This window comes from Ranitomeya imitator, chromosome 4 (assembly GCF_032444005.1).
Source record: "Ranitomeya imitator isolate aRanImi1 chromosome 4, aRanImi1.pri, whole genome shotgun sequence".
Taxonomy (NCBI): Eukaryota; Metazoa; Chordata; class Amphibia; order Anura; family Dendrobatidae; genus Ranitomeya; species Ranitomeya imitator.
Window position 1 is genome coordinate 515,342,870 of NC_091285.1, and position 27,820 is coordinate 515,370,689.

General features: G+C 43.4%; 1 protein-coding gene across 1 annotated transcript in view; it reads left to right on the forward strand.

The window, feature by feature from the left end:
* ADAMTSL3 (ADAMTS like 3) overlaps window positions 1-27,820 on the forward strand; it is an 810,189-nt gene that overhangs the window by 686,219 nt on the left and 96,150 nt on the right. The window contains exons 22-23 of the mRNA XM_069766101.1: window positions 1,405-1,532; window positions 12,893-13,021. Of these exons, the coding sequence (XP_069622202.1) occupies window positions 1,405-1,532; window positions 12,893-13,021 (257 nt within the window). The remainder of the gene's footprint in view (window positions 1-1,404; window positions 1,533-12,892; window positions 13,022-27,820) is intronic.

A 27,820-nucleotide genomic window follows, 5' to 3' on the forward strand; every position in this document is an offset into this window, starting at 1 on the left:
CAATACATTTTTGTCTCCCTGATCATAGCATTATGGACATGAAAATACTTGTATTAAAAGGTAACTTCAAATCTCAGTGAGACAGAAGGATCTGGGAATGTAAGCTGATGATGACCTTTGACACGCTCAGTGCAGGAATGAATGTTTCGCATGGACTTTTTACAGCAAATAAGGAATTTGCTCTCAGACCATGTGGGAGTCACCATAAGATAGAACCAGACACCAATCAGAGGACAATAAAACATTCACAATCCTTATCAAAGAACTGTTCCAATATATTATGGAAATAAAGGTACCGTCACACTAAGTGACGCTGCAGGGATACAGACAACGATGTCGATCGCTGCAGCGTCGCTGTTTGGTCGCTGGAGAGCTGTCACACAGACAGCTTTCCAGCAAACAACGATGCCGGTCCCTGGGTAAACATCGGGTTACTAAGCGCAGGGCCACGCTTAGTAACCCGATGTTTACCCTGGTTACCGTTGTAAATGTAAAAAAACAAACACTACATACTTACATTCCCGATGTCTAGTCACGCCCCTTGCCTTCAGCTTCCCGCACTGACTGAGCGTCGGGCGGAAAGCACAGCGGTGACGTCACCGCTGCACAGCGTGCTTTACGGCCGGTCTATGATGAACAGACCTGTGTAGTCTCGAAAGCTTGCAATTTGTTACCATCTTTTCAGTTAGCCATTAAAAGGTATCAACCATTGAGGAATCTCAATTCTAAATATTTTGATAATCACCGATCAATTTTAGCAGAAAAATAAACAAATTTTCCTGATAAGATTTATTACAAAGTTGCTTATTTTCATGTTTTCTGCAATCCTATAATGTAATCCAACCTTTACGCTTTAAACAACAGAAGCAATTTCCTGGAATGATAGTCAGGGGAGGGTCAAGCTTTCATCATGACAAAGGTTTGGTTCACAGTAGGGTTCAGAGTTAAGTTTTTCTGTTCCATTATAAGAACAGAAAAAATGGAACTTATGTAAGTAAGGTATTTGTCACCTGACAGATATAAATAGAGTCCAAAGGTTTCTGTCAGGTTGACCAATATTTTAATGGTAAAAATAGTGCTGCGTGCATCCTGGTTTATCCGTTATTGGAGGGCAAGCACTCAATGAACACCGGCCTCAACCTACTCACTAGGAGAGAGCTTGTAAACACTGCACATGTTTGGATACTGCTGTTAGACAGTGGTGGTGGCCGATCTCCTTGGCAATGAGTAATTATCAATAAAATAAAACAGAGTTAGCTGGAGAACGAGGACTTTTTAATAATATGTGAATTGTAAAGTTCCTTGTTTTTATGACTGCAATATAAATATAGGCATCTAAGAAGAAGGGAATAACAGTAACCTTGTTAGACTACGAATAACTAACATGCCGATATTTACCCTTAGGATTACCCTAGAAAGCCGTGGAATGCTGCACATCCATAGACCTAGCAGAGAAGACATGGGCATGTATCAGTGTACAGCTGTAAATGAGCGAGGATCTGACATGGAAAATTCACACTTGTATTTTGCAGGTAAATTGTGAACATGAAGTAATTAATGATTTATATATGTCCTATGAGAGATAATTGTGTGACTGATTATTAAGTTCAATTTGGAGGCATAATAATACCAGTAGACAATTCCCATTTACCACCCCAAATTTAAAAACATTTATTACCAATCAAACAATTAGACCCCGACCCCAAATTTAAAAACATTTATTACCAATCAATTAGACCCTGACCCCAAATTTAAAAACATGTATTACCAATCAAACATTTAGACCCCGATTCATCAAGACCAGCGTTGTTCTTGACGATTTTTATGAAAGGACATATTGACGCTCAGATGCTCCTGATTTAGGTGCATTCCTCTTATGAACAAGGCATGTCTACATAGTGGAGTGCGCCTCATCACAAGTTTTACTCCAATCTTGAGCTGGAGTAATATTTTTGGTATAAAATATGCCACAGCTTGTCATGAATGAAATGGGCTGTGATGTGACACCCCTGTTCTGCCCTAGATTCATCCCCAGTTGGTCCTATTTCTGCCCATCTTGGCAGAGCTGGGTGAAACCTGAGTGAAAAGTATTTTGCAACTCTATTTTGCCAAAAAATTGCAATTTTTCAAAGCAATTGCCACATTTTGAGCATAATTGCTTTGATGGATAGGGGCCTTAGTGTATACTATCCATACACCATCTCATCCCACCCTCTCTCATTTGAAGTTCTCAAGGCTCTCTCGTGGGCTCTCACTTTTGTTCATCCATGCTTTCAGCCTGGAGCAGCTTCAAGTGCCATGGCTTCCAGTACCACTATACCTTTAACTCTGCTCTGCCCTTCAATCCACACATCAAAGCCTTTTACACTTCCTGTCATCTCCAGGCCTTTAACACTTTTTGCTGCCCTTTCCTCAATCTTGAAGCAACATAAATGTTAGTAGATGCCCTCATCAACTGGGCTTAGAATACTGTTACATGCTTCTCTGTGGCCTTCTATTGAACACCATTTTGCACCTTCAATCCATCCTCTACTCTTCTTCCCGATCAATCCACGTCTTCCCTCACTACTTCTGTATCTCTAATAATGACTTTCAGGCCATCCATACCTCTTCCCCACAACCTAATCACAAGTCATAATCTCTGTTCCTCACAAGATCTTCTTCTTTCCATCTACATGTTTTTTTTTAACAACCATTTATAAGTTTTTTCTTGGTAATTGGGACATATGACCACCATTATACAGGATTTAATTTTCATTTGATCTTGATATCTGCAGGGTGGGCCATGTATATGGATACACCTAAGTAAAATGGGAATGGTTGGTGATATCAACTTCCTGTTTGCTAGACATTAGTATATGGGAGGGGGAAAACTTTTCAAGATGGGTGGTGACTAGTGATGAGCGAGTATACTCGTTGCTCTGGTTTTCCGAGCACGCTTGGGTGGTCTCCGAGTATTTATGAGTGCTCGGCGATTTAATTTTGGTTGACACAGCTGCATAATTTGTGGCTGCTAGACATGCTGAATACATGTGGGGATTCCCTAGCAACCAGGCAACCCCCACATGTACTCAGGCTTGCTAACAGCTGTACATCATGCAGCTGTGTCTACAAAAACTAAATCTTCTAGCACTCACAAATACTTGGAGACCACCCAAGCATGCTCAGGGGGAAAACCTGAGCAACGAGTATACTATTTCATAACTATTCAGCGTGCCAATGTGGGTCATCCTGTTTGAGATGCTGCAGCAGCTGGATTTTGTAAGGGTGCCACTTGTAAGTAGCTAATATCCGCCAAAGAAATGTTCAACTGATGCCAGATCGGCGTGCTGAATTTGCAGAATGGGCAAAACAAAAATTGGAACAGGACCCTCAGTTTACACAGAACATTACTGTATATTCAGTGATGAGGCAAACTTTTTTGGGTGGGCCATTTATATGGATACACCTAAATAAAATGGGAATGGTAACAGTTTTCTTGCGTAGGGTGTCTTGCATCGAAATCTGCTGCAATGACCCGGGAACTGCATTCACCAGACATCAACACAATTTCTATCCTCTCCTCACGTGTTAAACTCTGCGACATGTGACTGACTGTAAACAAATAGAAACTTGTAAATAACTCATGAAACAATAAAGTTACATTAAAACCAAGCACACCATTGTTTTTCTTGTGAAATATTCAATAAGTTTGATGTGTCACATGGCCCTCTTCCATTTGGAAAAAATAAAGTTGGATCCAAAATGGCCGACTTCAAAATGGCTGCCATGGTCACCACCCATCTTGAAAAGTTTTCCCCCTCCCATATACTAATGTGCCACAAACAGGAAGTTGATATCACAACCATTCCCTGTATTTAGGTGTATCCATATACATGGCCTACCCTGTAGATCATACCAGTCAGTAATTTATCTGCTTGGGAATATATCTGATCAAAGTCTTATTATTTAACGGTGCTGTAATATCAAATTAATGACCAGTGAAATATAATATAGATATAATATAGTCTACTTATCTGCATGAGAAACATAAATGGAGATAGATTGGGAATAAATGTAATTTCTGTGTATCTGGAAACTGTTCTCTTTATGAATCTTTATGTTAGTTTATTAATAGAACACGTAAAAGATTTACATCAAAGGGAGGAGTAAACCGACTTGTGTACATATATCAAACATACTGTATATTTATTTAGAACTTGAATAAAATGCACCTATAAACCCCTGTGAACAGTGAAAGAACAAATTTATGTCTGAAATACCAGCATAATGATGCCTCAAAGAAATATAGAATTTATGTCTAATATGTCAACATATATGTTAACAATGGTTAAACTTCAGACACTTCAGGACAAATTCCGATCCCCACTGTTAGTTTATGCCAAAATTGTTACTATAAATTAATAGCATAGAAAAGGATCCAGGTCTTAAAAAAGTATTTCAATCTTAGATATTTATGGCACATCCACCAGATATCCATTTGGAACTGACAACCCCTTTAAAACATGTCTACAGACACTCTGTGTGACTGCAGACTTATGAATCCCCACAGTGCATTCACTGTGCACTGTGGGGATTCGCAGGTTTCTGAGCCGGGATCGGAGGGTATGTGTTCGTTACACACAGTGCATGCGCTGGGGAAATTAATAAGTCTGCAGTCAAATAGAGTGACTGCAGAATTATCTATTTGGACCAGACAACCCCTTTAACTAGAGATGAACAGATCAATCCGAAGAGCATCGAATTTGAGTGGAAAAAAAAACAAAACCTATCATAGTTTAAGGTTTTGCAATTGTTTGACTGGTTACATTTAACAATTGTAGGTGTGACCGCAATACTGCTGGATGTTGCAAATTGCTTTCCATGCATGTACTTACGTATATATATATTGTGACCTCTTTATTTAAGGTAAAGCTTTCTTGTCAAGGGTGATTTTAATCTGTAAAATCTGTGTCAGTTACTGTACCTTCTGATTCCGCTACAGCCGTTGGGTAGAACAGTGCCTTTATTGTTGGTGATGCATGACAGTGACAGTCCTGTTGTGTTCCTAGAACATTTGGTGCCACTAAATCAGGAGCTATAGGGTTAATTCTGTTGAATTTTTCCTACGCCTTCCTGGGACCCCATGGCGGAGCTATCAGCTATTCAAACCCCTGAAGCTCTGACTTCCACAGCCAGTCAATAAGTTGGGCTTATGTGGTCTATACCCTATTCCTTGCTTTTGTTGTGTTTTCCTGAGTTATCCTGTGTTCTGATCTCAGCTTGTATTTGGACCACCCTCTTGCTTACTGATTTTGTCTTTTGGCATTGACCCAGCCTGATGCTTCTTGCCTCCAACTTGTTCCACAGGGTGTCAAGGCAACTAACTCTATGGCTCCAGCCCAGGGGTCTCTGTCCAAATCCCAGTACACTGGTTTAATGGTGAAGGCCATGGCAAGCCCCTTGGATTTTGTAAACAGAGTGGCTAGCGCTAAGACTGTCTATTATCAGCTGCCAGGCTTCCACAAACAGTGCAACCATGACATTAAGTTTGGTAACACAGTTTACCAAAAAAAAAGTATTTTTCGGAATGATACCTTTACTGTCTAACCAGAAAATTATATTTGCAAGGTTTCAGAACACAGAGGTTCCTTCAGACCTACATGATGAAGGAGCCTCTCTGCTCTGAAAGCTTGCAAATATAATTTTTCTGGTTAGTTAATAAAGGTATCACTCCTAGAATACTTTTGTCTGTTTGAGCATAAAATTATTTACATTAACAAAGTTTATATAAAGCTTGTCAAATTAAATGTTATAGTTTTGTCGAAAATATATGCATAACTCAAATATGGTGCAGTCTACTGATGTGGTAGGGCAATTAAAACAAAACTAATATCATGGATAACAATGGAGTTGTCACCAGCAGCAGCTCTAATACCATCGGTAGTGCTGGCAGCAACGATGCTGGCAGTAGTGGTACTAAACGGAAATCATATTTGGCCTCTTTTGCAAACTCTGGCAAACAGATTAGCAGGGGGGAGGCGGAATGGAGTACATGTCCCATTGCTCATCTCAATCAGAGCAGGATGATATAGTCTCTGACAGTGACCCCATCAGCTGTAGTCAGTGTTCTGCTCAGTCCATCTCCTTCTCAACATAACAGTTAATTTTGTACAGAGCAGAGTTTTGATTCCATTAATGATACCTACTTCTATTCTGCACCAAAGTTCCATGACGCACAGCACCCTGGTGGCTAAGGAATATACTACGTCAGAAAAACTTCTTCAAGTTGATATTTTGGAAAACATGAACAGGCAGCCTTTGTTCTTGGAAGATATAGAGCCAGGGGAAATGGACAACATTATTCTAATGCCAGTGTGTGTTGCATGCTCTGTGAGCCAGGGTGCTAGGAACACTGTCCATGCTAGTAGCACTCAGAGCCAGGGCAAATTTCAGGATAGGAATCAGGCGGGGTGTGTGGGCAAGGAGCACTGGCCATTTCACACACAGGCATCTGTCAGCCAAATCATGGATAAAGATGATGATGATGATGATGATGATGTGTAGGACATAACCTGGAAACCAGACAGGCTGGCTGGTTGCAATACACAGCACAGGCATCATGCATCTTAACCTGCGACAATGCCAGAACATTCTGGCTGCCTTAAGTTCAGACAAAATAATCCACACTCCATGCATGCCTCATGTCCTGAATACAATAGTGCAAGATTTCTTTCACAAATATACATGTCTGAGAAAGGCCATAACAGCAATCATCACTGTGGAATTATGACAATGAAGCAATGGGGTCTTCGGTCGTACTGGCAGGTGTAGAAAGCTATATGCTGCAATTCTTGTGCAAGGAAAGGCATATTTTTAATATTATCAAGGTGATGACTGTTGAACATTCACACTTTTAGGCCCTCACAATTAAAGCAAAATGGGGGAAAATTTTACAGCTTCTGAAAGTAAGTCCAAAATGGCTTACTAACAATATAAGGTATGTTACATACTCTGCAAAATTTTTGTTGAGCAAACGCCTGCCCCCCACAAAACTGTCCACCAGACCCCTCTGTGATCCCTGCAGACACAACATTCCCTTGCCTGTGCCAGCATTTGGGCTAGAACAAGTAGCAAAGACAAATTGGACCAGTGGCAAGACCTGGTCCTATTTGCTATCGGGGTAATGTGTCCAACCTCAAGTGCCATGTCAAAGAAAGTATTCAGTGAGGCCAGTGAATTTTTCATGCCAAAGCAGACTAGATTATGTTCACAGAAAAAAGAAGAATATCTTTGGGGGTATATTTAGACCAATAAGCATAGCAAAATCATACAATAGAAAAGGCCAGGGCGGTGCCTAGCCCTGCACTTCACTACATGCACCTTACCTACCAGCGGAGGTTGGCACCCTACAACCTGATCAAATGGCGCCCCCGCTCACCGTTGGCTATCCCTTCTATCCCTAGTAAACCCTTTAGGGGATGGGATAGAATATTGATTAGCATACATATGGTGTCCCAAATAATGAATCAGGGTCTTAACTTATGTAAATAGAGGGAGACAGTGGATTTATCCCTTCTTTAACCCTTCCTAGCAGCGGAGGTTGACACCCGCTTTAGCGCAAATGGCGCCCCCGCTCCTTGACAGCTCTACCCTGCTCTGTCCCTTATTGATCAAGTAAGGGCAGAATTAAGTAAGGTGCATTAGTGCTTTAAAGTGCCCATAAAAAGAATAATACCAGAGTTCTTTATATATATGTATATCGGTCCCCCCAGTGTATACATTCACACATAGTTAACACATATCAGAGAGAACTCCCCCCCCCCAGTTGTCTCTTACAAAAAATGCTTAATTATTAATCTTTTGTCTAGGGCTTATCAGATAGTCACAAAATAGTCTAAATAGCCAATCGTAGTGACCAGTTTGTCACACTTCATTACTCAAACAAATACGCTCATATTAAAAATCCATCAATAAATATGTCCATCAGTAACTCTGGTTACTCAAATAAGTGTGCTCATATTAGAAACTCTGCATATCCACCAATAAGTCTGTCAAACAGAAACTCAACGCGTTTCCCCTCTACAAAAGGAGTAAATAGATAATCCAGGACTACTTAGCTTATCCATTGGTGATGCAATTCAAACAGATATAGTCCTCGGCACGTTAGGGTGAGTCCCCTCTCAATATAGTGCTTCAGACTGAGTGCCCAGTTGTACATGTAATATAGCCTCTGTCTTACCTCATCATCAAAATCACCTGGTAGCATAGTGTGCGTGTCATGATGCCAAACATCCGGTACTCGTGTTGTGCTACAGACATTGCACATGACCAGAACTGCATGGTCGCATTTCCTGTAGACCATCTGTGCAGACGCAGACCATACTGTATTCCACGGATGCGTCCCACTGACTGCGCAAGCGCAGTCCTATCAAAGGCGGCGCACACCATACTGCGTTCCACAGTCCTATCAAGGGCCTCACTCTTCGATCGAGTCTCGCCTGCCGCGCATTTCACAAATGCGCCTCCCCCACTGCGCATTCTCAGATAACTCTCTGCGCAACAAGCGCACAATGAATGAAAAGTCACTGAGAAAAAAACGACGACGCTCAATAGGCCGAGCTGGTTTAACCTCATGCTGTCCTAGATGAGGACAAAAATAAGGGATATAGGGGACATGTGTATAGATGTACACACCATATGCATAGGATCACACACTATTGCGCCTCACCGTCTGCGTACAAGCAAAAATACCGGAATGGTTTAACCCTATTCCTGACCTGGTCATATATTCCAACTTTGGATTTTATCAATAAATTCTCATAGACTTAGAGGCCGGCGCATGATTTAGTACCAAACTTTGTAGTTAAATGATAATAAAATGAGATTCCATACCCATATGCTACCAATATATTTACCAATAAAGCTAAACACCATCACCACTCAGGCTAATTACATATATGTATGATGTACTATATCCGTCTAGAAAATATACTTGATGGGTACTAACCGATACAATCCCCTCTGAGGGCAGATAACAACTCATAAAAGACTAATTCCGGTCAGTACTGCAGGTAAACTTATTGCCGATTGGGCCAACAGAGAAAAATCACAAGTAACAGCCAAAATTAATTTGTTCACACAGTCCCTTTGGGGAAACAGTATCTAATCTATGGATCCATTTAAGTTCCTTTTGTAGAATCCTTTTGTCAAAATTTCCCCCCGAATTGAGGGGGCCACCACTTCAATTACACAGAAGGAGAAAGAGCTTAGATCCCCCCAGTGCACACCACGAACATGCCTAGAGATGGGGGTATCCCTGGCATGTGTGATGTCCCCCAGGTGGTCCCCAACCCTCCTCCTCAATTCCTTTCTGGTCTTGCCCACATAATTCAAGGGACAAGTACATTTAAACAAATATATCAAGCCACTCGTCTTGCAGTTAGCAAAATGTCTGCTTGCAAACACTTGGCCCGTACTTACACTTGGCTACAAAATGAGCAGCTGCCACATCGAAACGTGCCCAGCTGTCTCCTATCAAGCCAAGTGCCACTCTTCTTAGGGGGAGTAAATGTGCTATGCACTAACTGGTCTCTTAGGGATCTCCCCCTCCTGTAAGTAATCGTAGGTGTTTCAGATAGAAACTCTTATATCAATGTCTGCCAACAGTATGTCCCAGTGTTTATTGTGTTTATTGACAATATCCCTAACCTCCTGGGAACAGTCATCAAAATTGCCGATAAGGCTCACGAAGGGGCACCTTACTTAATTCTGCACTTACATGATCAATAAGGGACAGAGCAGGGTACAGCCGTCGAGGAGCGGGGGCGCCATTTGCGCTAAGTAAGGTGTCAACCTCCACTGCTTGGTAGGGTTAAAAAATCGATAAATCCACTGTCTCCCTCTATTTACATAAGTTAAGACCCTGATTCATTATTTGGGACACCATATGTATGTTAATCCATATTCTATCCCATCCCTTAAAGGGTTTACTAGGGATAGAAGGGATAGCCGACGGTAAGCAGGGGCGCCATTTGAGCAGGTTGTAGGGTGCCAACCTCCGCTGGTAGGTAGGGTGCATGTAGTGAGGGGCAGGGCTAGGCACCGCCCTGGCCTTTTCTATTGTATGATTTTGTTATGGTGATGGTTTGAGTAATGTACAAATTAAGAATTTTAAATGAATTATTAAAAGGTATTTTTTATGTATTTGAAGAACACTGGTTTTTTTTTCTGTGACTTGGTCTAAAGCAGACTAGGTTATCTGTCACAAACATAGAAAACCTAACATTTGTCAAAATGAATCGGGTATGGATCAGTGCAGACAATCATGCACAGATGGTGACTAAATCGACCATATAATTGGTTTTCCTGCTTGACTATCCATTTATTGATGTCTACACCGTTCTGCCGCCACCAGTGCTAATAGACCACACTCTGCCAGGCATATACTCCCTGTTACTCATGTCATCGATACTGTATTACTATTGATGCCGGGGCTGCTACTGCTTGTCTTAAAGTGCCAAATATCTTCTTGTCTACCTTTCTCAACTCTCAACTCTGCTGCTCTTAGAGCAGTCACTGCACAGCCATGCTAACTACACTCCTCATAGTGCTAGACTATGCTGCTGGGGTTGCCATTGCTGGTTCTAAACTGCTAATCATCTCCTTCCCTGCCCTGTCTTCACTGTCTGCCATGCTACTCATTCCACTGCCACTGCACAGCCAAACTTGCCCCATCCCTCCTTCCTGACCCGTGTGTTCCATAATGTATAGGCTGTACTGCTACTGCCGGAAATGCCATTGCTGGCACTAAAATGCCAAGCATATCATTGCTTGCCTCTTCTTACCATGCTGTTCTTGCCACAACCAATGTAGAGCTATACCAGCCACCCACCTCCTTCCTGTTCACTGTGTATTATAGTTCAAGACAGTACTACTGATGTTAGGGCTAGCGGAACGCACCGAGTAAATATAGATGTTTTATTGTTATTGGTGCATTCGCAGCCCGGGGTCCACCGTGCCGGAGAACCTGCTGCTAGCAAACGGCGGTATGAACTAGCTCTGTTATTTCACAGAGTAGCCGTGAAAGCAAAGCACTGAACCCTGTTAGACTTCACCGAGGCACAGGCTAACTACCCAACTGAGAGCAGTCAGTGGTCATGCATTCACACAAAACTCCTCGCCGGAGGTGCCAGCATTCGAGGGGCTTATTTCAGCCAGGTCCCTGAATATATACAAACACAATCTCCTTGCCGGAGGTGCCAGCATTCTAGGGGCTTATTTCAGCCGGGTCCCTGAACACACTCTTACATGACCACACTGGCGCAAAGCATATAACATAGAAAGATACTAGCGCATGGCCGTGCGGCCATGCGAGCCTTAAATAGTTGCAGCACGTACAGGACCTTCCTAGCAGGACCAATGAGAGGCTGCCACAGAGCCTGAGCACCTACAGGACCTTCCTGAAGGACCAATGGCATAGCTGCAGTATTTGAACATGTGACCCTCGATCTCCACTGAGAGATCTTACTCTGGACATGCTCAGAACGAGAAAAGCAGGACTTAGTCCCAGAAGCGTCTGCTCGCCGCTGCCCAGAACTGACTTCAATGGCAGAAGCAGGAAAAGCAGCAGTAACTCTTTGTACAGAGTCAGACTGAGCGAAACGCTGGGACTGATGTCTCCGCTGAGCAGGCTCCACTGTGGCAGGAGAAGAATGGTAGACCGCAGCGGAGATGGCCCGAGATTCCCCCTGTGCAGAGGTTGGAACTCGACCCCCTAACAACTGATACTGGGAAACGTTCTTCCAAACTCCAGAAAAAGAGGGGATACTTTTTCAATGGTTTGATACAAAGCCTGTATAATTGCCAAATTATTTTTGTATAGCAAACCAGTTGTAGACCACCAAAAAAACAATATTGTCTTTACATTTTTAGTTGACAGGCAATTATTTATTCACATTTAAAATGGCACCATATACCGTTTTTATATCCCTAATTAATGGTATAATTTTGGGACAGCTTGAGAAAAAGCTCATATTTCTTCATTTAGCAAAGTGCAAAAACTCTTTATACTCCTCAAAGAGGGACGATTATTGCTCTCAACCATGTGAAAATTCCAGAGTATCTTCTGTTTGCTCCATCGGTCTATCTATAAACAACATCACTGCATGCATCTGGCCCCCCAAAAGGAGTAATTTTTGGACCGTTTACACAATTTGGGTAGCCAAAAAAGGCTGATACTACTGCAGTGAGTTGTTAATTATGCTGTGTGTTGACTTCCTCTGATAACCATCGGCATTCACATAGCCAGATAGGTTGAAGCCATCTTGATAATAAAAATTCCTAGTTTGCATTACAGAGCTCAAAACAAGTTCAAATGACCCCAAAGAGGACTCAGTGTTTTTCACATATTTTCCATGCAATTAGCTTTTCAATTATGTAATTTGCACAAATTTATTATCAGTAAAACCAATTTGTAAGAGAAATTCGGCGAAGCCATCAAATTTGCATTTCAAAATATCCACTTATCTCAAGTCATAACTACCTACCGGTGCCTATTGGACCTCTGAAACCCTTATTTGTCTCAAGAATGGGAGAGGTGCAAAAACTTCCACGAAGTGGGCACCATATCTATTTATATCTATTTATAAAATATCCTGAAGATGCAAATAATTATTTTAATACCGGTTTTGTCATGATTTAGATTTATTAGCATGAAAATAATAAGTTTGTAATGCTTTGATATGTCTTTTAATAAAAACACTAATAAGGGCAGGGCTGTTAAAGATGTCGTAAAGGGGTCCATGAGCTTCAAATTACTACTATGACTATCTTGTATGTACTTGGCCTAGTGAATATAAAATCAGGCCATGTCATGTATTACTTCACTTATTTATTTCTTTTTAACTTAAAGAATCTCCTATAATCCAGTCTTCCAAAAGGAACATCACCAATATTGATGGAGACTACATTTTGGCTATTGTGGGTGACATGTTGGTGGCCAGAAAAGGAATAAATGTTACTCTGGAATGCCCTGTAAAAGGTAATGTAGAATAATTCACCCATACCAGTAAAGCACGTAATAAATTGGAACTTGATGTTGAGTAACAAAGGATCACAATGTGCTAATACATCACAACTATTGTTATTGAACAGTATTGTGTTGTGTGAGCCCCAAGTTGCAGTGACTGTGACCCGACAGTGCACGGGAATTCATCCTTGCTTTTTCTCATACCTGTTCTTTTTAACCCCTTCCCGACCTTTGACGCCACGTAGGCGTCATGAAAGTCGGTGCCAATCCGACCCATGACGCCTATGCGGCGTCATGGAAAGATCGCGTCCCTGCAGATCGGGTGAAAGGGTTAACTCCCATTTCACCCGATCTGCAGGGACAGGGGGAGTGGTAGTTTAGCCCAGGGGGGGTGGCTTCACCCCCTCGTGGCTACGATCGCTCTGATTGGCTGTTGAAAGTGAAACTGCCAATCAGAGCGATTTGTAATATTTCACCCATTATAACGGGTGAAATATTACAATCCAGCCATGGCCGATGCTGAAATATCATCGGCCATGGCTGGAAATACTAGTGTGCCCCCACCCCACCCCTCCGATCGCCCCCCCACCCCCCCGATCTGGCCGGTACACTGCTCCGGCTCCCCTCCGCCCTGTGCTCCGCTCCCCCCCGTGCTCGTGTCCGCTCCCCCCGTGCTCCAATCACCCCCCGTGCTCCAATCACCCCCCCTGCACTCCGATCCACCCCCCCCCGTGCTCCGTTCCACCCCCCCGTGCTCCGTTCCAGCCCCCCCGTGCTCCGTTCCACGCCCCCCGCGCTCCGTTCCACCCCTCCCGCGCTCCGATTCCCCCCCCCGTGCTCCGATCCCCCCCCCCGTGGTCCCCCCCCACCCTATCATACTTACCGATCCAGCCGTGGTCCCGTCCGTCTTCTCCCGGGCGCCGCCATCTTCCAAAATGGCGGGCGCATGTGCAGTGCGCCCGCCGAATCTGCCGGCCGGCAGATTCGTTCCAAAGTGCATTTTGATCACTGAGATATAATCTATCTCAGTGATCAAAATAAAAAAAATAATAAATGACCCCCCCCCCTTTGTCACCCCCATAGGTAGGGACAATAAAAAAATAAAGAAATTTTTTTTTTTCCACTAATGTTAGAATAGGGTTAGGGTTAGGGGTAGGGTTAGGGTTAGGGGTAGGGTTAGGGGTAGGGTTAGGGGTAGGGTTAGGGGTAGGGGTAGGGTTAGGGTTAGGGTTAGGGGTAGGGTTAGGGTTAGGGCTAGGGTTAGGGGTAGGGTTAGGGGTAGGGTTAGGGGTAGGGTTAGGGGTAGGGGTAGGGTTAGGGTTAGGAATGTGCACACGTATTCTGGTCCTCTGCGGATTTTTCCGCTGCGGATTTGATAAATCCGCAGTGCTAAACCGCTGCGGATTTATGGCGGATTTACCGCGTTTTTTTCTGCGCATTTCACTGCGGTTTTACAATTGCGATTTTCTATTGGAGCAGTTGTAAAACCGCTGCGGAATCCGCACAAAGAAGTGACATGCTGCGGAATGTAAACCGCTGCGTTTCCGTGCAGTTTTTCCGCAGCATGTGTACAGCGATTTTTGTTTCCCATAGGTTTACATTGAACTGTACACTCATGGGAAACTGCTGCGGATCCGCAGCGTTTTCCGCAGCGTGTGCACATACCTTTAGAATTAGGCTATGTGCACACGGTGCGGATTTGGCTGCGGATTCGCAGCAGTGTTCCATCAGGTTTACAGTACCATGTAAACATATGAAAAATCAAATCCGCTGTGCCCATGGTGCGGAAAATACCGCGCGGGAACGCTGCGTTGTATTTTCCGCAGCATGTGAATTCTTTGTGCGGATTCCGCAGCGTTTTACACCTGTTCCTCAATTGGAATCCGCAGGTGAAATCCGCACAAAAAACACTGGAAATCCGCGGAAAATCCGCAGGTAAAACACAGTGCCTTTTACCCGCAGATTTTTCAAAAATGGTGCGGAAATATCTCACACGAATCCGCAACGTGGGCACATAGCCTTAGGGTTAGGGTTGGAATTAGTGTTGTGGTTAGGGGTGTGTTGGGGTTAGGGTTGTGATTAGGATTATGGCTACAGTTGGGATTAGGGTTAGGGGTGTGTTGGGGTTAGTGTTGGAGTTAGAATTGAGGGGTTACCACTGTTTAGGCACATCAGGGGTCTCCAAACGCAACATGGCGCCACCATTGATTCCAGCCAATCTCGTATTCAAAAAGTCAAATGGTGCTCCCTCACTTCCGAGCCCTGACGTGTGCCCAAACAGTGGTTTACCCCCACATATGGGGTACCAGCATACTCAGGACAAACTGCGCAACAATTACTGGGGTCCAATTTCTCCTGTTACCCTTGTGAATCTAAAAAAATGCTTGCTAAAACATAATTTTTGAGGAAAGAAAAATGATTTTTTATTTTCACGGCTCTGTGTTGTAAACGTCTGTGAAGCACTTGGGGGTTCAAAGTGCTCACCACATATCTAGATAAGTTCCTTGGGGGGTCTAGTTTCTAAAATGGGGTCACTTGTGGGGGGTTTCTACTGTTTAGGCACACCAGGGGCTCTGCAAACGCAACGTGACACCCGCAGACCATTCCATCAAAGTCTGCATTTCAAAAGTCACTACTTCCCTTCTGAGCCCCGACGTGTGCCCAAACAGTGGTTTACCCCCACATATGGGGTATCAGCGTACTCAGGAGAAACTGGACAACAACTTTTGGGGTCCAATTTCTCCTGTAACCCTTGGGAAAATAAAAAATTCTGGGCTAAATAATTATTTTTGAGGAAAGAAAACGTATTTATTATTTTCACGGCTCTGCATTATAAACTTCTATGAAGCACTTGGGGGTTCAAAGTGCTCACCACACATCTAGATAAGTTCCTTTCAGGGTCTAGTTTCCAAAATGGGGTCACTTGTGGGGGGTTTCTACTGTTTAGGCACATCAGGGGCTCTGCAAACGCAACGTGACGCCCGCAGAGCATTCCATCAAAGTCTGCATTTCAAAACGTCACTACTTCAATTCCAAGCCCCGGCATGTGCCCAAACAGTAGTTTACCCCCACATATGGGGTATCACCGTACTCAGGAGAAACTGGACAACAAATATTGGGGTCAAATTTCTCCTGTTACCCTTGGGAAAATTAAAAAACTCTGGGCTAAATAATTATTTTTGAGGAAAGAAAACGTATTTATTATTTTCACGGCTCTGCATTATAAACTTCTATGAAGCACTTGGGGGTTCAAAGTGCTCACCACACATCTAGATAAGTTCCTTTGGGGGTCTAGTTTCCAAAATGGGGTCACTTGTGGGGGGTTTCTACTGTTAAGCCACATCAGGGGCTCTGCAAACGCAACGTGACGCCCACAGAGCATTCCATCAAAGTCTGCATTTCAAAACGTCACTACTTCACTTCCGAGCCCCGGCATGTGCCCAAACAGTGATTTACCCCCACATATGGGGTATCAGCGTACTCAGGAGAAACTGGACAACAACTTTTGGGGTCAAATTTCTCCTGTTACCCTTGGGAAAATAAAAAATTGCAGGCTAAAAGATCATTTTTGAGAAAATAATTTTTTTTTTTTTTTTCATGGCTCTGCGTTATAAACTTCTGTGAAGCACTTGGGGGTTCAAAGTCCTCACCACACATCTAGATTAGTTCCTTTGGGGGTCTAGTTTCTAAAATGGTGTCATTTCTGGGGGATCTCCAATGTTTAGGCACACAGGGGCTCTCCAAACGTGACATGGTGTCCGCTAATGATTGGAGCTAATTTTCCATTTAAAAAGCCAAATGGCGTGCCATCCCTTCCGAGCCCTGCCGTGCGCCCAAACAGTGGTTTACCCCCACATATGGGGTATCAGCGTACTCAGGACAAACTGGACAACAATATTTGGGGTCCAATTTCTCCTATTATCCTTGGCAAAATAGGAAATTCCAGGCTAAAAAATCATTTTTGAGGAAAGAAAAATTATTTTTTATTTTCATGGCTCTGCGTTATAAACTTCTGTGAAGCACCTGGGGGTTTAAAGTGCTCAATATGCATCTAGATAAGTTCCTTGGGGGGTCTAGTTTCCAAAATGGGGTCACTTGTGCGGGAGCTCCAATGTTTAGGCACACAGGGGCTCTCCAAACGCGACATGGTGTCCGCTAACAATTGGAGCTAATTTTCCATTCAAAAAGTCAAATGGCGCGCCTTCTCTTCCGAGCCCTGCCGAGTGCCCAAACAGTGGTTTACCCCCACATATGAGGTATCGGCGTACTCAGGAGAAATTGCCCAACAAATTTTATGATCCATTTTATCCTACTGCCCATGTGAAAATGAAAAAATTGAGGCGAAAAGAATTTTTTTGTGAAAAAAAAGTACTTTTTCATTTTTACAGATCAATTTGTGAAGCACCTGAGGGTTTAAAGTGCTCACTAGGCATCTAAATTAGTTCCTTGGGGGGTCTAGTTTCCAAAATGGGGTCACTTGTGGGGGAGCGCCAATGTTTAGGCACACAGGAGCTATCCAAACGCGACATGGTGTCCGCTAACGATGGAAATAATTTTTCATTCAAAAAGTCAAATGGCGCTCCTTCCCTTCCGAGCCTTACCATGTGCCCAAACAGTGGTTTACCTCCACATGTGAGGTATTGGTGTACTCAGGAGAAATTGCCCAACACATTTTAGGATCCATTTTATCCTGTTGCCCATGTGAAAATGAAAAAATTGAGGCTAAAAGAATTTTTTTGTGAAAAAAAAGTACTTTTTCATTTTTACGGATCAATTTGTGAAGCACCTGGGGGTTCAAAGTGCTCACTATGCATCTAGATAAGTTCCTTGGGGCGTCTAGTTTCCAAAATGGGGTCACTTGTGGGGGAGCTCCAATTTTTAGGCACACGGGGGCTCTCCAAACGTGACATGGTGTCCGCTAAAGAGTGGAGCCAATTTTTGATTCAAAAAGTCAAATGGCGCTCCTTCCCTTCCAAGCCCTGCCGTGCGCCAAAACAGTGGTTTACCCCCACATATGAGGTATCAGCGTACTCAGGACAAATTGGACAACAACTTTCGTGGTTCAGTTTCTCCTTTTACCATTGGGAAAATAAAAAAATTGTTGCTAAAAGATAATTTTTGTGACTAAAAAGTTAAATGTTCATTTTTTCCTTCCATGTTGCTTCTGCTGCTGTGAAGCACCTGAAGGGTTAATAAACTTCTTGAATGTGGTTTTGAGTACCTTGAGGGGTGCAGTTTTTAGAATGGTGTCACTTTTGGGTATTTTCAGCCATATAGACCCCTCAAACTGACTTCAAATGTGAGGTGGTCCCTAAAAAAAATGGTTTTGTAAATTTCGTTGTAAAAATGACAAATCGCTGGTCGAATTTTAACCCTTATAACTTCCTAACAAAAAAAAATTTTGTTTCCAAAATTGTGCTGATGTAAAGTAAACATGTGGGAAATGTTATTTATTAACTATTTTGTGTCACATATCTCTCTGGTTTAACAGAATAAAAATTCAAAATGTGAAAATTGCGAAATTTTCAAAATTTTCGCCAAATTTCCGTGTTTATCACAAATAAATGCAGAATTTATTGACCTAAATTTACCACTAACATGAAGCCCAATATGTCACGAAAAAACAATCTCAGAACCGCTAGGATCCGTTGAAGCGTTCCTGAGTTATTACCTCATAAAGGGACACTGGTCAGAATTGCAAAAAACGGCAAGGTCTTTAAGGTCAAAATAGGCTGGGTCTTGAAGGGGTTAAAGGCTAGAACCTGAACCTTTTATAGTCTGTAAGGATGTTCACTGAGTACTCTGCAAAATCACCCTACTAGTCCATTTTTAACATTGTAATGAGTAGGATAAGCTTTGCGATTTTTTTATTTTTTATTTTTAATTTTACTTTTAGCATATGAGAATATCACTCTTTAATCACTGATGGTAAAGACTTACATACTTATTCAAATCACTGATGAAAATCGATCTGTTTTTTGTGTGAGACTTTTGAATAAGGTCTAAAGCTGTTGTGTAACAGCTTACCTCAGAGAAATAGCAAAAGCAAAAATATTTGAGTGAAAATAAATGATAAACAGGTTATATGTGATATATACAAAAGCAAACTGCTACCAAAAAAACCACAGTAACCCCATTGACAATCATTATATGTGTAACAACTCTGCTGGCATCACAGCATGGCCTCACATCTCTCACACAATCTTACCCACTGCTCCAGGCCATGATGCGGTTTCTGTTTCATGCCAGCTCCATGTTCTGTGTCTCTGCTCTGTGCATGCTTCATGGCTATGTGTATAGGGGGCCGGCGCCTGAACTCTCTGGTTCTTATAGGAATCAGGTGCATCTATCTAATCAGTTCCTGACCAATTATCAAGAGGCCTCATGTATATAGTGCAGCTCCACCCTGTGGTCTGGGCCTGTGCAATGTGTTAGCTCAGTTCGTGTTTAGCTGCTGAGTTTGCCTGGCCTTGCTCTGAGTTACTCCCTCTCTGGAGGCTTTTTTCTGTGCTATTGCCTTGATCTTGTAGTCCGCCCTCCAGGAGGCAGAATATCCTGGTCCCTGTGTCTTTGTCCTTGTGTCTTTGTCCCTGTGTCTTGTTCCATTGCCTTGTCTGTACGTTGTCTTTTCTCGGTCTCCTTGTCTGTGGCTTCCTTCCCTGCTTTGTCTTTCCTTGTGTTCTCAGTCTGCTTACACTCCGCACTCTTGCGGCTCTGCACTCAGACCTTGCTTCGCACTCTCTGGCTTTGCTCTGTGGCTCCGCTCTTTGCGGTTCTATCTGGCTCCGCTCTTTGCGGTTCTATCTGGCTCCGCCTCCTGTGTTTCTGGACTTGGCTCCGTCTCTGCTCTTGGCTCCGCCTCCAGCGTCTCCACTCTTGGCGTTACCTCCAGCGTCTCCGCTTTTGGTTCCGCCTCCAGCGTCTCCACTCTTGGCTCCGCCTCCAGCGTCTCCGCTCTTGGCTCCGCCTCCAGCGTCTCCGCTCTTGGCTCCACCTCCAGCGTCTCTGCTCTTGGCTCCGCCTCCAGCATCTCTGCTCTTGGCTCCGCCTCCAGCATCTCCGCTCTTGGCTCCGCCTCCAGTGTCTCCGTTCTTAGCTCCGCCTCCAGCATCTCCGCTCTTGGCTCCGCCTCCAGCATCTCTGCTCTTGGCTCCGCCTCCAGCATCTCCGCCCTTGGCTCCGCCTCTTGCGGCTCCGCCCTTGGCTCTGCCTTCTCCTTCTCTTCTCTTTGCTCCACCTTCTACTTGTACTCAGCCTCCTGCGTTTCTGTTCTTGGTTCTAGCTCTTGTGCTTTCGCTCTGCATCCGCTCTTGCGGTCTTTCTCTACTTGTTACTTAGTCCTCCTGTCTGAACAGGTTCCCACCTGTTTCACATACCTGCCTGCAGACCGGTCCCTACCGGTTCTTCCTATGTTCCAGCCGTACCCGCCTGCCTACCAGAGAGCCAGCCGTGTCCGCCTGCCCGCCAGTGTCTCTGTTGTACCCGTCTGCCTGCCTGTGTCCCAGCCGTGCCCGCCTGTCAGCCAGAGTGCCAGCCGTGCCCGCTCCATTCCTTAGTGGGATCAGCAGCCACAGCCAGACATCACCCTGGAGTGGCACCTGGTAGCTTCCTATTGCACAAGTCTGACCTCACCATCAGAGGCTCCAGCGAACACCTAGGAAGCTCCCTAGTTATGCCCCTTCCAGGGAAGTTTGGTCTGTGGTCCAGTGGGGCCACACCCCCGTATGCCCGCGCCAACCAGTCTGGGCGCGTGCGTGACAATATGCGAAGTTACAATGCGTGTAACCTTCAGCGGCATAACTCCACCTCCTTCTAGGGGGAAATCTAACCAGTTCTCCTGCTTTTCACTGATGAGGAGCTAAAATCCTGAAACACATTTACCAATGGAGCTTCTGGATTGACTTCCTATCCTAAGTCATGTAACATAGCTCGCTAAAGGGTTAATATTGACTTTCAAGATTACTGCTTCCAATACAAGAGTTCTTTGTCTTAGAAAAGGCTGATTGCATGCCTCTTTATAGATCATTTTCTGTCTGGTGTCTCAGTATAAAGAGAAAATGATAAATGAAATAGAAAAAAATGGCAATTATGGTTTACTAGATGGTGGACCGATTCTAACGCATCAGGTATTATAGAATATGTATGTATGTATATAGCAGCCACATAGTATATAGCAGCCACGAAGTATATAATACAGCCACGTAGTATATAACACAGCCCACGTAATGTATAGCACAGGCCATGCAGTATATAACACAGCCCACGCAGTATATAACACAGCCCACGCAGTATATAACACAGCTCACGTAATATATAGCACAGCCCACGCAGTATATAACACAGCCCACATAGTATATAAGACAGCCCACGCAGTATATAACACAGCACACGCAGTATATAACACAGCCCATGCAATATATAACACAGCCCACGCAGTATATAACACAGCCCACGTAATATATCGCACAGCCCACGCAGTATATAACACAGGCCACGCAATATATAACACAGCCACGCAGTATATAACACAGCCCACGCAGTATATAACACAGGGCACGCAGTATATAACACAGCCCATGCAGTATATAACATAGGCCACGCAGTATATAACACAGGCCACGCAGTATATAACAGTGGCCATGCAGTATATAACAGTGGCCATGCAGTATATAACACAGCCCACATAATATATAGCACAGCCCACACAGTATATAACACTGCCCACGTAGTATATAGCAGTCACTCAGTATAAAACACAGCCCACGCGGTATATAACACAGCCCATGTAGTATATAGCAGTGTGGGCACCCTGTTAAAAAAAATAATTAAAATAAAAAATAGTTATATACTCACCATCCGGCATCCAGCGAAGCTGTCCCGATGCGTGCGCTGCTGCCGCCAGCTTCCGCTCCCAGAGATGCATTGCGAAATTACCCAGATGACTTAGCGGTCTCGTGAGACCGCTAAGTGTTCTGGGTAATTTCACAATGCATCTCTGGGAGCGGAAGCTGGCAGCAGCCACGCGCACATCGGGGGACGACAGAAGGTGAGAACAGCAGGTTTTTTGCTTTTTGTTATTTTTATCATTAGAGTTTTTCACTATTGATGCTGCATAGGCAGCATCAATAGTAAAAAGTTGGTCACACAGGGTTAATAGCAGTGTTAACAGAGTGCGTTACACCGTGGCATAACGTGGTCCGTTAAAGCTGCCATTAACCCTGTGTGAGTGCTGCCTGGAGGGGATCATGGAGTGGATGCCGTGCACTGACTGGACGGAAGTAGGGATGGACTAATTCTCGGCAGGGTTGTGCCCGTTGCTGATTGGTGATGGCCTGGCGGCCGCGACCAGTCAACAACGCGGGATTTCCGTGACAGACAAACAGACAGACAGACAAACAGACGGAAGAGCCCCTTAGACCATTATATATATAGATGTATCCCAGGAGCAATCAATTTTGTCCCCACATCTTCCTAATTCTGTACTATCTTGAAGGCACAAGGATATATGTCCTTCTGTACCAAAAGGTTCTCAGATAGGATACTACTCCATTCACTATGTAAAAGATCAGATTTGGCACTCATATGAGGCAAGAAGAGCATGTAGTTTATTTATAGCATGTTACTTATATTGGATTGATTCCTAAATAAATGACGTGTTCTTCTTGCATATGAATGCCCAATTCTAGCTTTTACCTTAATCAGTACTGGTGCATGTATAATGATAATAGCAGGAAAGCCATTCTTCTTTCTCTCAACCATATTCAACCCATATGAAGAGGAAGCTAGTAAGTCATGGACCAAGTGTGTCATGCTCCTGGATTCGATCCCTTGGGTTTGTGTTCTTTGGTCGGCTTCTCTTTCTGCTGAGCCAAAGGAGACACGCCTTTTCTCTGGGTGTTTGGGTTCTGCTTTTCTGGCTGCAGTTTGCTTACCTTAACACAGATGTATTTACTTGTGTGTCTGTCACATTTTGGGTGTAGCTTACTCTGTCCCCCTGCTGGTGATAGATTCATTTGGATGTTCTGACATCTATTGATGTTTGGAGTCAATCTGTGAGATTCCAGATAAGGGTTTTTGCTTTCCTGTTTTTTTGCTATACTTGGCACCTATCTTCTGTTTATCATTTGGTAGGCAGTAAATGTGTTAACAGTGCTTGCTTTATTTTTTGTTTGGTATTTCGTTATTTACTTTACTCACTTTGGAATCTTTCCTTTGTTCACCACACTTCTCTTCTTGTAGGTAATTCACTCTCTGCTCTGCCTTCTAGTTCTTTAGGAGAATGAAGCAACTCGTCGGCCTTTAGGCATTTTAGGCCACAGTTTCCATCTTTTAGTCTGTGGTTAGATCTATCCACCCGCGGGGTACCACTATGGACTGCGAAGTCAGGATATCTAGTCTGTAGGGGAACCAGCATGGCCAGTTGCAATTTTTAGTGTATAACCTATTTTCCCTAGTGAATTGCTACACAGGCATAGCTATACTAGGAGTTGTTAGGAGCAATCAGGGTGAGTCGCTGTCGATTGAGGTTACCATTGCGTTATCTTATTGTATTAGGTAATGACAGACCAGGGTCAAAATAGGGTTTTTACTAGTCTGAACAGGTATCTGTCAGGTTTAGGTATTTTTTACTCTGGTTTGTATGCTACCCGTGTGCTTGTGCAGTCATAACAAAGACTTTACAAGATCGTTTGTTTGTGTAGTGTTACAGAAGAGCCCATATAATGCTTTATTAGTCGACCGCTATCCCTCCCAATTTCCCCATACACATGAATGCTCTGCTCAGTTGATCATTCGTGTGTGCTCTATGGGAAGAAAAGAATGAGCTGCTGACATACTCATATAATTGTAGATTATCATGCAGAACAGAAGCATCAGAGATTCAAACCACCAAATCCTCATCTCCACCGGATTCATCTGCTCAGGGCCCCATAAACATTAGATTGTTGGTTGTTCCACCAGGAAAGTTTTGTTCACTTTTATCTGATGTGCATGGGGTCCTTAAGAAATGGATGCTCAATTCTTTTTACATTACATTTTTTGGGTATTCCTTTAAAATGTATAGTATTCAAACAGGTGACAGGTGTTAATGGGGAAAGTCTCCACTAAATGCTTTTAACAGATTTACCTCTAAGAAAGATAACCTTCTCCACTATTCATCCTTCACCACGACATACCAATACATATTAAAACATCTATAAATCAGGATTTTAGCTCCACTTTGGAGTTTGGTAGTAACAGATGTTAGCTTTCAGCATCGAATACAAACTGGAGTTGTATTGCGTGCGCACTTTATATAAAAATATGCTTACATACCTAATGTTTTCTGATGTAAATTCCCATCAACACACAGGAGCCTTGTTCAGAGTCTGGATTTACATTAGGCATATACTGTATACACTGTTCAAAGTCATTAGGTAGAAGAGAAACACTTGGTTCCCAGATGTGCAGCATTATGTAACTGGTTTTATACAACAGATGGGTGGCTACATGCAATACATCAATCTGTTCTATATTAGAAGGCTCAAAATCATGGGGTGAAATCGAAACCCAGGTCAAATAGCACCACCATCCTCCTGTTAATGTTAATGGGTTATTCACCCATAAAAAAAGAGACTTGTTCTAGGGGTTCAAATGCACCAATCTTGGCATTGCCAGGGGGTACCTGTGGTCGGACTCTCGGTGATCAAAAAGTTAGGATATGTTAAAGGGAACCTGTCACGTGATTCATTTTGTCCAAAGAACGGTCCGCATAAATGCACAATTGTAGCCAGGTATTGTAGCCAGAGCATTTCAGAAACAAATATAGCTGGAGACCATAGCCAGAAACAAGACTATTTTGGCATCGCTCCCAGCCATCTCTTCCCAGCACTGCTATAGATGATTGAGGAGTCTCAGCAATAGCGAAAGTGTAAAGCAATACATTTGAGGTGAAAAATGGTGGATAAAGCAAAGTAAAGCCTAAATTTTAGAAGCTATCTTCCCTGTGGATGTCAGTTTATATTTTGCCATCATGCAAAAGATCACCATTATAGCCAGGGTTGTCAATCATTCAGAGATTTCTGGACAGTAGGTAAAAATGTGGCACTTTTTTCCTTGCCTATTAAAAAATGTGATGTGTCCATTACTTTTTTAAATCTGGAAAACTTAGATGTTTATGACTGTAATTATTATTATCAATCATTTTACAGATCATAGTGAGTGCAGCTAATGACTTCATATCAGAATTATGGGTTGTTGACATATATCACTAAAAATGTATTATGGCTTACAATATGTCTGTAAAAAATGATGATTGTCCTTAGTTTTTGATAATTGTCTAGAAAGAAATAACAAATCAAGTTGACAAGACATAGCACTCACTGAAATGAATCTCTTAGTCTAAAAACTGTACTGTATATGTACCCCAGCGCTGGGGTGTGTGTGGTGGGAGCTCAGGAGCTGAGCAGCTGCTGGAACTGAGCTCCAATTGCTGTTGATAACCATTTAAATGCATAAGTTCCCATTGGCCCATTGTAATGTGAGCACAGGGCACCAAGAAGTCTCAATGATTGTCAGACACCTGCTTAAAGGCGTTTTGCGATGGGCAAAAGTTCATTATAATCAATAGATCTTGTAATAATAATAACTTCCACAATTAGATGTGTTTAAATAAAATGTTCCTGTGCTGAGATAATCTTATAAATGTGCACCTGCTGTGTACTGTGCAATGGCTGTGTCTGACTCTACAGGGACATGATCTGATCATACCACAGCTGTTTAAAATGAACTTTTGTTTTTGAGAAAAACCCTTTAACCCCTTTCCAACACCTCTCCTTGATGTGGGCTCCGGCGCTGAGCCCACATCTTTTCTGGCACATGTCAGCTGTTTTGAACAGCTGACATGTGTGTTGTGAATTCTGCTTTTGGGCTCCCTCCGGTGGTTGTAGGTGGTAATGCAGTTGTCTCTGGGCTGCAGTCCTGGACAGGTGTATCTGCTGATTGCAATTCTGACTGGGATATTTAGGTTTGCAGGACTCATTAGTCCTTGCCAGTTGTCAATGTTTCTTGGGAAGTGTTGGATCTCTGTCTGGCTTCTCCTGCTTAGCTGCCAATTCAGCAAAGATAAGTGTCTGTTTCTTTTTCTATGGCACACAAGCTGTGTGCTTGTTTTTTTATTGTATTCCTGCTCTGAGTTTAGTAGTCTCTGGAGTTGCAGATATACGTTCCACGTCTTTAGTTAGATGGAGGAATTTTTGTATAATCTGCTGCGGATATTTTTGGAAGGGTTTTAATACTGACCGCACAGAACTCTGTCCTATCCTTTCCTATTTTAGCTAGAGTGGCCTCTTGTGCTAAATCCTGTTTTCTGACTGTGTGTGTCTTTCCTCTCCTACTCACAGCCAATATTTGTGGGGGGCTGCCTATCCTTTGGGGTTCTGCTCTGAGGCAAGGTAGTCTTCCTATTTCCATCTTTAGGGGTATTTAGTCCTCCGGCTGTGACGAGGTGTCTAGGGCTTGTTAGGTACACCCCACGGCTACTTCTAGTTGCAGTGTTAAGATCAGGATTTGCGGTCAGTATAGTTACCACCTACTCCAGTGAAAGTTTTCATGCTGCTCCAAGGTCACTGGATCAGAACAGTACAACTGGCCCATAATGAGTTAAATGCATCTCAGAAGAAGGGAAGAAGGGTGTTGAGCCATTTTTTTTTCTTCAGTCTGCTTTATCTTCTCTTCCCTCTTTATCTCTGGGTGGCTGAGGAGCCTTGTGCAAGCATGGATGTTCAGGAATTAGTTTCTCGTGTAGACCAGCTTGCTGCTAGGGTACAGGGTATTTCTGATTTTATTGTTCAAACTCCTGTTTTAGAGCCGAAGATTCCTACTCCTGATTTGTTTTTTGGTGACAGGTCCAAATTTTTGAGTTTTAAAAACAACTGTAAACTATATTTTGTGTTATGATCTGGTGGTTTAAGAACAACATGAGACGAGCTCTGAAGGAGGTGGTATCTGTACTGACTGCAAACCCTGAACCTAGCAGCGCAACTAAAAATAGCCGTGGGGGGTACCTGACACTCCCTAGACCCCTCGGCACAGCCTAAGATCTAACTTCCCCTAAAGATGGAAACAGGAAACCTATCTTGCCTCAGAGAAAATCCCCAAAGGAAAGATAGCCCCCCACAAATATTGTCGGTGAGAGGAGGGGAAAATAACATACGCAGAAGTGAAATCAGATTTTAGCATAGGAGGCCAGTCTAGCTTGATAGATAGGACAGGAAAGGATACTGTGCGGTCAGTATAAAAACTACAAAACAATCCACACAGAGTTTACAAAATCTCCACACCTGACTAAAGGTGTGGAGGGTAAATCTATTTCCCAGAGCTTCCAGCTAACAGAAATAATCCATACTGACAAGCTGGACAAATATAGAATGCACAGAACAATAAGTCCACAACATGTGGACTGAAATGAGCAAAGCCAGAACTTATCTTTGCAGAACTGGTCAGGAAACCAGGAGAATCCAAGCAGGGATGTGAATCCAGCCAGGAAACATTGACAAGTGGCACAGGCTGAAGAAAGAGCCAGACTTAAATAGCAGAGCAGAAGAGACGATAAGTGGAGGCAGCTGATGACAGCTAACTCCAAGGAGCAGCCATACTACTAGAAACCAGAAGAGGGAGCCCAAGAGCAGAACTCACAAAAGTGCCACTTACAACCATCGGAGGGAGCCCAAGAGCGGAATTCACAACAGTACCCCCCCCTTGAGGAGGGGTCACCGAACCCTCACCAGAGCCCCCAGGCCGAAGTGAAAAGCACAAACCAAATCGGTATCATGG